Source organism: Triticum aestivum, chromosome 2A (assembly GCF_018294505.1).
Source record: "Triticum aestivum cultivar Chinese Spring chromosome 2A, IWGSC CS RefSeq v2.1, whole genome shotgun sequence".
Classification (NCBI taxonomy): domain Eukaryota; kingdom Viridiplantae; phylum Streptophyta; class Magnoliopsida; order Poales; family Poaceae; genus Triticum; species Triticum aestivum.
Genome location: NC_057797.1, coordinates 62976636 through 62987051, shown reverse-complemented (window position 1 = coordinate 62987051; position 10416 = coordinate 62976636). Strand labels below are relative to the sequence as shown.

Genomic DNA, 10416 nt, shown 5'->3' with positions numbered 1-10416 from the left:
CTTAGTGGAGAGAGAGAGGGGCAGCCAAAGGTGGGCCGCGCGCCTCCTCCCCCTGGTCCGAATTGGACTAGGAGAGGGGGGCGGCGCCCCCCTTTCCCTCTCCCTCCCCACTTCTTTCCCCCTCCTAGTAGGAGTCCTACTCCTACTAGGAGGAGGACTCCTCCTTGGCGCGCCATAGAGGGCCGGTCGGCCTCCTCCCCTTGATCCTTTATATACGGGGGCAGGGGGCACCCCTTGACACACAAGTTGATCCACGTGATCATATTCTTAGCCGTGTGCGGTGCCCCCTTCCACCATAGTCCTCGATAATATTGTAGCAGTGCTTAGGCGAAGCCCTGCGACGGTAGTACATCAAGATCGTCACCACGCCGTCGTGCTGATGGAACTCTTCCCCGACACTTTGTTGGATCGGAGTCCGGGGATCGTCATCGAGCTGAACGTGTGCTAGAACTCGGAGGTGCCGTAGTTTCGGTGCTTGATCGGTCGGGCCGTGGAGACGTATGACTACATCAACCAAGTTAACGCTTCCGCTGTCGATCTACAAGGGTACGTAGATCCACTCTCCCCCTCTCGTTGCTATGCATCACCATGATCTTGCGTGTGCGTAGGAATTTTTTTGAAATTACTACGAAACCCCATCAGTGGCATCCGAGCCTAGGTTTTATATGTTGATGTTATATGCACGAGTAGAACACAAGTGAGTTGTGGGCGATATAAGTCATACTGCTTACCAGCATGTCATACTTTGGTTCGGCGGTATTGTTGGACGAAGCGTCCCGGACCGACATTACGCGTACGCTTACGCGAGACCGGTTCTCCCGACGTGCTTTGCACATAGGTGGCTTGCGGGTGACAGTTTCTCCAACTTTAGTTGAACCGAGTGTGGCTACGCCCGGTCCTTGCGAAGGTTAAAACAGCACCAACTTGACAAACTATCGTTGTGGTTTTGATGCGTAGGTAAGATTCGTTCTTGCTTAAGCCCATAGCAGCCACGTAAAACTTGCAACAACAAAGTAGAGGACGTCTAACTTGTTTTTGCAGGGCATGTTGTGATGTGATATGGTCAAGACATGATGCTAAATTTTATTGTATGAGATGATCATGTTTTGTAACCGAGTTATCAGCAACTGGCAGGAGCCATATGGTTGTCGCTTTATTGTATGCAATGCAATCGCGCTATAATGCTTTACTTTATCACTAAGCGGTAGCGATAGTCGTGGAAGCATAAGATTGGCGAGACGACAATGATGCTACGATGGAGATCAAGGTGTCGCGTCGGTGACGATGGTGATCACGACGGTGCTTCAAAGATGGAGATCACAAGCATAAGATGATGATGGCCATATCATATCACTTATATTGATTGCATGTGATGTTTATCTTTTATGCATCTTATCTTGCTTTGATTGACGGTAGCATTATACGATGATCTCTCACTAATTATCAAGTGTTCTCCCTGAGTATGCACCGTTGCGAAAGTTCTTCATGCTGAGACACCACGTGATGATCGGGTGTGATAGGCTCTACGTTCAAATACAACGGGTGCAAAACAGTTGCACACGCGGAATACTCAGGTTATACTTGACGAGCCAAGCATATACAGATATGGCCTCGGAACACGGAGACCGAAAGGTCGAGCGTGAATCATATAGTAGATATGATCAACATAGTGATGTTCACCAATGAAACTACTCCATCTCACGTGATGATCGGACATGATTTAGTTGATTTGGATCATGTAATCACTTAGAGGATTAGAGGGATGTCTATCTAAGTGGGAGTTCTTTAAGTAAATTAATTGAACCTAAATTTATCATGAAACTTAGTACCTGATAGTATCTTGCTTGTTTATGCTTCATTGTAGATAGATGGCTCGTGCTGTTGTTCCGTTGAATTTTGATGCGTTCCTTGAGAAAGCAAAGTTGAAAGATGATGGTAGCAATTACACGGACTGGGTCCGTAACTTGAGGATTATCCTCATTGCTGCACAGAAGAATTACGTCCTGGAAGCACCGCTGGGTGCCAGGCCTGCTGCTGGAGCAACACCAGATGTTATGAACGTCTGGCAGAGCAAAGCTGATGACTACTCGATAGTTCAGTGTGCCATGCTTTACGGCTTAGAATCGGGACTTCAACGATGTTTTGAATGTCATGGAGCATATGAGATGTTCCAGGAGTTGAAGTTAATATTTCAAGCAAATGCCCGGATTGAGAGATATGAAGTCTCCAATAAGTTCTATAGCTGCAAGATGGAGGAGAACAGTTCTGTCAGTGAGCATATACTCAAAATGTCTGGGTATAATAATCACTTGATTCAATTGGGAGTTAATCTTCTAGATGATTGCGTCATTGACAGAATTCTCCAATCACTGCCACCAAGCTACAAGAGCTTCGTGATGAACTATAATATGCAAGGGATGAATAAGACTATTCCTGAGCTCTTCGCAATGCTGAGAGCTGAGGAGGTAGAAATCAAGAAGGAGCATCAAGTGTTGATGGTCAACAAGACCACTAGTTTCAAGAAAAAGGGCAAAGGGAAGAAGAAGGGGAACTTCAAAAGGAACAGCAAGCAAGTTGCTACTCAAAAGAACAAACCCAAACCTAGACCTAAGCCTAAAACTGAGTGCTTCTACTGCAAGCAGACTGGTCACTGGAAGCAGAACTGCCCCAAGTATTTGGCGGATAAGAAGGATGGCAAGGTGAACAAAGGTATATGTGATATACATGTTATTGATGTGTACCTTACTAATGCTCGCAGTAGCACCTGAGTATTTGATACTGGTTCTGTTGCTAATATTTGCAACTCGAAACAGGGACTACAGATTAAGCGAAGATTGGCTAAGGACGAGGTGACGATGCGCGTGGGAAACGGTTCCAAAGTCGATGTGATCGCAATCGGCACGCTACCTCTACATCTACCTTCGGGATTAATAATAGACCAAAATAATTGTTATTTGGTGCCAGCGTTAAGCATGAGCATTATATCTGGATCTTGTTTGATGCGAGACGGTTATTCATTTAAATCTGAGAATAATGGTTGTTCTATTTATATGAGTAATATCTTTTATGGTCATGCACCCTTAAAGAGTGGTCTATTTTTATTGAATCTCGATAGTAGTGACACACATATTCATAGTGTTGAAGCCAAAAGATGCAGAGTTGATAATGATAGTGCAACTTATTTGTGGCACTGCCGTTTAGGTCATATCGGTGTAAAGCGCATGAAGAAACTCCATACTGATGGACTGTTGGAACCACTTGATTATGAATCACTTGGTACTTGCGAACCGTGCCTCATGGGCAAGATGACTAAAACACTGTTCTCCGGTACTATGGAGAGAGCAACAGATTTGTTGGAAATCATACATACAGATGTATGTGGTCCGATGAATATTGAGGCTCGTGGAGGATATCGTTATTTTCTCACCTTCACAGATGACTTAAGCAGATATGGGTATATCTACTTAATGAAACATAAGTCTGAAACGTTTGAAAAGTTCAAAGAATTTCAGAGTGAAGTTGAAAATCATCGTAACAAGAAAATAAAGTTTCTACAATCTGATCGTGGAGGAGAATATTTGAGTTACGAGTTTGGTGTACATTTGAAACAATGCGGAATAGTTTCGCAACTCACGCCACCCGGAACACCACAGCGTAATGGTGTGTCTGAACGTCGTAATCGTACTTTACTAGATATGGTGCGATCTATGATGTCTCTTAATGATTTACTGCTATCGTTTTGAGGATACGCTCTAGAGACGGCAGCATTCACGTTAAATAGGGCACCATCAAAATCCATTGAGACGACGCCTTATGAACTGTGGTTTGGCAAGAAACCAAAGTTGTCGTTTCTGAAAGTTTGGGGCTGCGATGCATAACCAAGCAAAGGTTTGTGGAGCAATTATGGTGTTGCATGAGTCGTATGACATCTATCATTTTTGTTTATGTTTGTCCCTCACATGGTATTAGCACTAACTCCACATAGCGTCATTTCATTGGCGCTCGTGTGTAGCATAACCCACGTAAAGTAAGTTTGTGATATTCATTTGTGATGATGCTAATAGTTTAGGCCCTTATAGCATTGGAGCATGTTTGTAACATCTTTTATATGACTTTGGCCAAAATATGTAGCATGAATGTTTTATTTAGATTTATCTTACTTGTATTACTACTAACATCGCATAACACGAATATCGTGCCCGCGTGTAGCGTAACCAAGTAAAATTGGTTTATGACGTGCAATTTTGATGATGCTAATAGTTTAGGCTCTTATAGCGTTGGAGCATTTCATGACATGTTTTATTTGACTTTGGACCAAATATGTGACCTAAATACTTTGTTTAATTAAAAATTTCTTTTACTTGTATTACTACTAACACCGTGTAGCATTATGATAATGCCCGCGTGTAGTGCAACCAAGTAAGATTGGTATTTTTACGATGCAACATGTTTTATAATCCATTTTGCATGATTTTGGTTTTTTGGGTGTGTAACATGAACACATTTTCAATAAGTTTTGTCCTGCTCGTATTACTACTAACACCGAGTAGCATTAAGATAATGCCCTCGTGTAGCGTAACCAAGTGAAGCACCATTTTATATATTCTTATTCGTATTACAACTAACGCGACACATAAGGTCCGTAGCGTAACCGAACAAGAATGAATTCAATTTAGCATATTCGTCATTTCATTCCAACTTAGTAAGATTCATTTTTTTATGACCAAATTAAGGCAATTTTTTATGAAGTTTTCGTGCCTATGATACTGTCTTGATTCGTATCCGCGGATAGGGACCAAACCAAGAAACGAGATGATCGTCCTGGCCTGTATCGCTAAGGGGACCGAATCAAGAAGGAGATCATTAGGATGAAACATATGCAACATGCAAAAGGAACATGCATGCTCCTTGGCTCGTACCGCGATGGCCGAACCAAGGACAATTTTTTTATGTAGATTAAACATGCACTTTGGTTTGTACCGCAGTGGCCAAACCAAAGGCAAGAATTTTAGGGAGATGAAACTTGCTTCTTGATTTGTGTGTCCGAACTGAAGGCAAGAGTTTGGAGTGGATACAACATCAATTCTTTGGTTTGTACCGCGATGGCCGAACCAAAGACGAAATTTTGAAGTAGATTAAACATATACCTTGGTTTGTACCACAATGGCCGAACCAAAGACAAGAATTTTATGAAGTGAAACAGCTCCTTGATTTGTACCGCGATGGCCGAACCAAAGGCTGGAGTTTTAGGAGAGGAGGAAGAAGAAATCTCCCTGACTTGTACCGCAATGGCCAAATCAGGGGCTATGAGAGAGCCATGAATCTCACCTTCAAACCTTAGCAAGCAAGTCGTCTGCGTCCTCCTTCTTTTTCTGTATATGGTGTGTGTGTGTAAATTTAGCAGTGGGAGAAACGATCAGCGGCCGACCCTAGAGCAGTCAGGCATCCTGGTATTTATAGGGCTGGGTGTGCAGCAATGGCCTTTGGAGGCTGCCGCGCGCGCCAAGGAATCAACCTGCACGTCGCTGTCGTGCAGGACGTGGGAGCGGGAACGTGGATGGATGGTTGAACGTGGGTAGGAAACGGAGTGATGCAGACTTGGTCTCCTGAATTGATTGATGGGACTTCGGCGGGAGCGCGCATGGCCCTCTGGCCCAATTAGTTTAATGACTTCCCTTGATCAAGCTCTATTTAAAGATGGGCCTGCTACAAGGCACGTATAGGCTTCTTACTTGATTGTTTAATCGGAGCAGCCTTTGCATATGCATGGGACTGTGTTGATTAGCTCAAACAAATTAATGATGGGCTGTGAGGGCCACACCCCATACGTTCGTGCATGTACGCTGCCAAGCCTGCATGCATGCATTGGTACATGACGCATGCTCGTACCAACTAAAGATTTAATTGATGCTAAATTTTCTTTAGTCACCAATTATATCGTCTATGTATTTTGTTAATATGCCGTGATATTTACGCTGACGACGCGGCGCCCGTGGGTGTTGTTCCTCCTTCCCGCAGGGTCGTCATGGTACTCTCCGGCCTTGTCCGTCTTCGAGGTTTGTCTTTGGGTGAAGCCCTTTTGCGCTGCTGTAGCGGGGTCGGCTGATGTCGTCGTTCCCGGGTCGCTTTTCCCTTATGGAAGTCATCTTGAAGACTAGTTTCCCTTCGCGTTTTCCCTAGGGTGGACATGCAGAGTTGATCGCAGGTAATCCTCCTGGTCCCGACGGCCCAGTGCGTCAATGGGTGCGCCTATGTTTGTTTCTCGCTATGACAGAGAAGTCGGAGCTGCGCGTGGCGGGGCCCCCGCGACAACGATGATTCCATAAGGGCGGTTTCAGCGGACGGTCCTCTCGGGAGATCGCGATGGACTAGGTCGTTGCGAGGCTTATAACTTTCTCTTGCAATGTACATCAACAAAGTTGGAGCTGCCGGTCGTCGATGTCTGGGTTGATTGAGTTGTTGATTGATTAATTCTTTTTATCATCGAACGTTTTATTTTTGTTGTTTTGAATTTATATTTTATACATTTATTTATCTCGGTCAAAATCCATGTCAACAGATGCCCCTCGAGGTCTGGGTTTGAAGTGAGATATATATTTTTTTTCACTCGGGCCCAAAGCTCGAAACTATACATATTTTGTTTAAAGCACTTCTGGTGAGTATAATGGATTTATGACTTTTTAGACGACCGTGTACCAGCTACGTACAGCTTTTTAACCATACGTTGCAAATATGGAGGCTAAAAATCAGGCCACGTCTGGCTTATCCGGCTAACAAACTCCATCTGGCTAACAAACTGCGTCCGCTATCCCCTCAACTCTCTTTTGAACAGCAAGTCTTCTTTTCTTTTCTTAAACTAGATAGAAGACGGCGGAGACGAAGGTCCGCTTCCGTCCGGCTGGCCGCAATTCCTTTGACAGGTTAGCAAATTATATACGACTTTGCTAGTAGCTAAATTGATTCATTGACTGATTAGTCTGCTATTTCCTTAGTCCCAGATTGTTTTCAATCCCTCACAAGATGCACCTCCGTGTTGGCAAGTATTGACTCCTCCAATTGGGTATGCCTCTTTTTTTTTGTCTTGTCATTACCAAGAAACGATCTATCCTTTAGCATCTTGGATGTTGCTTTTAATCTCTATTCCATCTCCTCATCATGTAGGTGCAGGGAGACGGGGACACTAGGATACGGTCTGGATCGAATCTTCCTTGGGTAGTCTGCTTTTCCAAATTATCTGATTACATCTGTTCGTTGTGGCATCTCTCTCGTCATTATAAGTATCAGGGATATAATGCCCTAGATGCATAAAACCTTTTTTTGTCATGGTGTATATAGCCCTGGTCTCTGGATGTGTTTGTTCTGTATTTAATCATCCAAATATGGTGATCCCACGGTCGGCGTTCCGGGAAGCCCCTATCCAGGCTTGGTCCGTCGTTCGACTCGGTGATTGTTATTTTTTTAATTATTTTTCTTGTATGAATGAGTAGATTGCTCACTGTTGCCGCTCTGGAAGCCGATATACAGGCTTAGTCTGTCGTTCAACCATGAGGAGTTTTTTTCTTATCATTGTATATGCATGGGTCAATAAGTTGCTCACTGTCGGCGTTCCGGGAAGCCTCTATATGGGCTTGGTCCGTCGTTCGACTGTGATTTTTTTTAAATATATATATATGAATATGATGACTTGATCACTTTCGGCGTTCCGGCAAGCCTATAGATGGGCTTGGTCCGTCGTTCGACTGTGATTTTTTTTCTATATATGAGTTTGATGACTCGATCACCGTCGGCGTTCCGACAAGCCTATATATGGGCTTGGTCCGTCGTTCGACGGTGATTTTTTTTATTTGCCATATATGTATGAGTTTGATGACTCGATCACCGTCGGTGTTCCGGCAAAGCCTATATATGGGCTTGGCCCGTTGTTCGACGACGATGTTACTGTTTTTATTTTTGGGGGGATGAGGAATATTTTCAATCACGCGCACCTGTTGTTGTTTCTCATATTCCCTTTTTTTATGCATCAAATTCAAATATTGAAATGCTTTTTATTGTAGATACTATCTCTCGTTGCAGACTGCGTACCTCGGGGTCATCTCTTCACCTTGGTATAATATTCAATCTTGCACTTTCATGTACTATTTTTAACTTCCTGTAATTTCATACGTATACCGACATGCATATTTTCCTTGCATATAGATGGAGGAAGTCACGACACCATCTTCGTCTGAGTCATGTAGAATGCCTTTATCACAGTTGGCCAAAAAACATCTATTTGAACCTGATACTAGTGAGCTAGCCAATCCAGTGATTACGAAGTTAGGCGTACCACACGGCCATCCTGAGCTTGGACCACGTGGATGGACGGCAGGGCCATCTTTCTCAGCTCGTTGTTATCAACCTCCCGCACCTGGGCCCAGACTTGATGAAGCTTCAACCCTTGGGACACATATGATATCCAAAGGTTTAGGCTGGGAGAATCATGAGGTTGAATACGCTCCAATGCCTCTTGGATATCTTGAATGGGGTACTAATGTCTTGAAGAAATATCATACCCATCTGAAGGGGAGTGAGGAAGGTGTGGATTATGTCTATGGAGCCATTTATTGCTCTTTAGGCGACTACTCTGTCTCCCCTTCTCTTTTAAGGTCTTTATTGGAGAGATGGGATCCCAACACCAACACGTTTTTGTTCTCGTCTGGCGAGCGTACAGTCACACTTCTTGATATGCATCAGATCGCGGGGTTGCCCCTTGATGGTGAACCTTATGAAGAATATGTTCCCCTAGCTGATGAGTTGGATCCTTCGACTCTTTTGTACCCCAACTTCCTGCCTCGGCTCCTAAAAATTTGGACCAAGCTTGCCGTGGGTGGCAAAGTAGGTTTCAAGGAATGGTGCGACTTCTTTCACAATAGTGGAGTAAACTCCTTTGCTACCGAGAGCTTAGAAGACCAGTGCGTGTACACTGCGGCTTTTCTTGCCATATGGCTTTGCCGCTACGTCGTTGTTGGTGGTGGGCCATATATTCGCCCTGGGGTATTAGTGATGGCGGCATGGATTTCCCTAGGACGACGCATCTCTTTGGGCCCACCTGCTCTTTGCTCCCTTTATTACTCACTTCGGCGAATTTGTACTCATCCGATTGGCCCTTCATTCATACATAGGATTTGGCCAGTCCACTACCTTGCTGGATGGATGGGCGTGTACCTCAAGAAACCCTATGGAAACAGAGCAAGAACACCAAATTTTCCGAGCTCCAGAATTTTGGCGGTACAACCTAATATGGTGAACACCATGTTTAAGACGCCACGTCATTTTACTCCTAAAGAGGCACATGCTTTCCTCGATGACTATAAGAATATTGCTTGGAACCCCCATTCTCTCACTATGGAAGGTGTGTTCAAACCCAAGAGGGCTTTCTTAATTTCCATTCGTCGAGGCATGCTGCCATGGAGGCGTGGTACTATCACCGCCGACGTGTGTATAGCTGAACCATATCACCCAGATCGAGTGGCACGACAGTTTCGTCTTGACCAAGTTGTTCCCTTTTCTCCTCTAGCGAGCCTGTATACTCAAGATGAAATTGGAATCGCCTATGCTTTTTGGTCACACCTATTATCCTTGGCCCCTGAAGAATTCCACTATTTTCCTGATGATGATCGAGTTGGGAACACCTCTATAGCATGGGCTAATTGGTGGAAAAAATTTCTAAAGCCTTTCGCCGACATTCTGGACCATCTTTGCAATGGCAACATGACTGGGAAGACCCCTTATGATGTAAGGATAAAAAATAAGCGTGCACTACAACACAACATCAGGCCTCGACCATTGTCTGACAAAGATTTTATGGTGGTGAGGAGAGTACCTATTGAGCACCGTGACCAACATGTTCAGTCCCTTGAGAAGGCAGAGACACCTATTACAGATCAATGGAGACTGGTCCTCTATAATTATTTAAATGATGTTGTTGCTGCTCAACCGGTGAAGTCTAAAGAGGTGAGCTCAGGCACATGTGTGTCCATTTTTCATTATGTCTCACGTACTATTAAGTACTAACTTGAGTTTTTTTTTGCAGCTACGGCGGGGCAATGTACTGAAACAGAATGCCCTAGCTGGGTCCTCCTCTGCTCATCCGCTATCAGCGGATAATGATATATCAGACACTGCCCCATCCGCTAGCGGAAAAAGACACAGACAATCTACAGCGCCTCACGTGGAACAAGAAGAAAGGCTGCCCTCAAAGCGCAAACTTGATTTCGGCCAAGAATCCAATTTTTCAGAACCAACAACATTGGATGGTCCGTCATTAGATGTTGAACTCAGTAACTTTGTTAGTGAAGAAGATTTTGGCCATGTCCTCATGGGAGAAAAGGACCATGGCCTTGGTGACCTCTTCAATTTATCTGTCGAGGATTATAT

General features: G+C 44.2%; 1 protein-coding gene across 1 annotated transcript in view; it reads left to right on the top strand.

The window, feature by feature from the left end:
* Positions 1-5476: 5476 nt before the first annotated feature.
* The window catches only part of LOC123191501 (uncharacterized), a 6043-nt gene continuing 1103 nt past the window's right edge, over positions 5477-10416 (top strand). Inside the window, exons 1-7 of the mRNA XM_044604211.1 lie at positions 5477-5553; positions 6685-6920; positions 6993-7060; positions 7162-7212; positions 8055-8105; positions 8197-9993; positions 10073-10402. Of these exons, the coding sequence (XP_044460146.1) occupies positions 5477-5553; positions 6685-6920; positions 6993-7060; positions 7162-7212; positions 8055-8105; positions 8197-9993; positions 10073-10402 (2610 nt within the window). The remainder of the gene's footprint in view (positions 5554-6684; positions 6921-6992; positions 7061-7161; positions 7213-8054; positions 8106-8196; positions 9994-10072; positions 10403-10416) is intronic.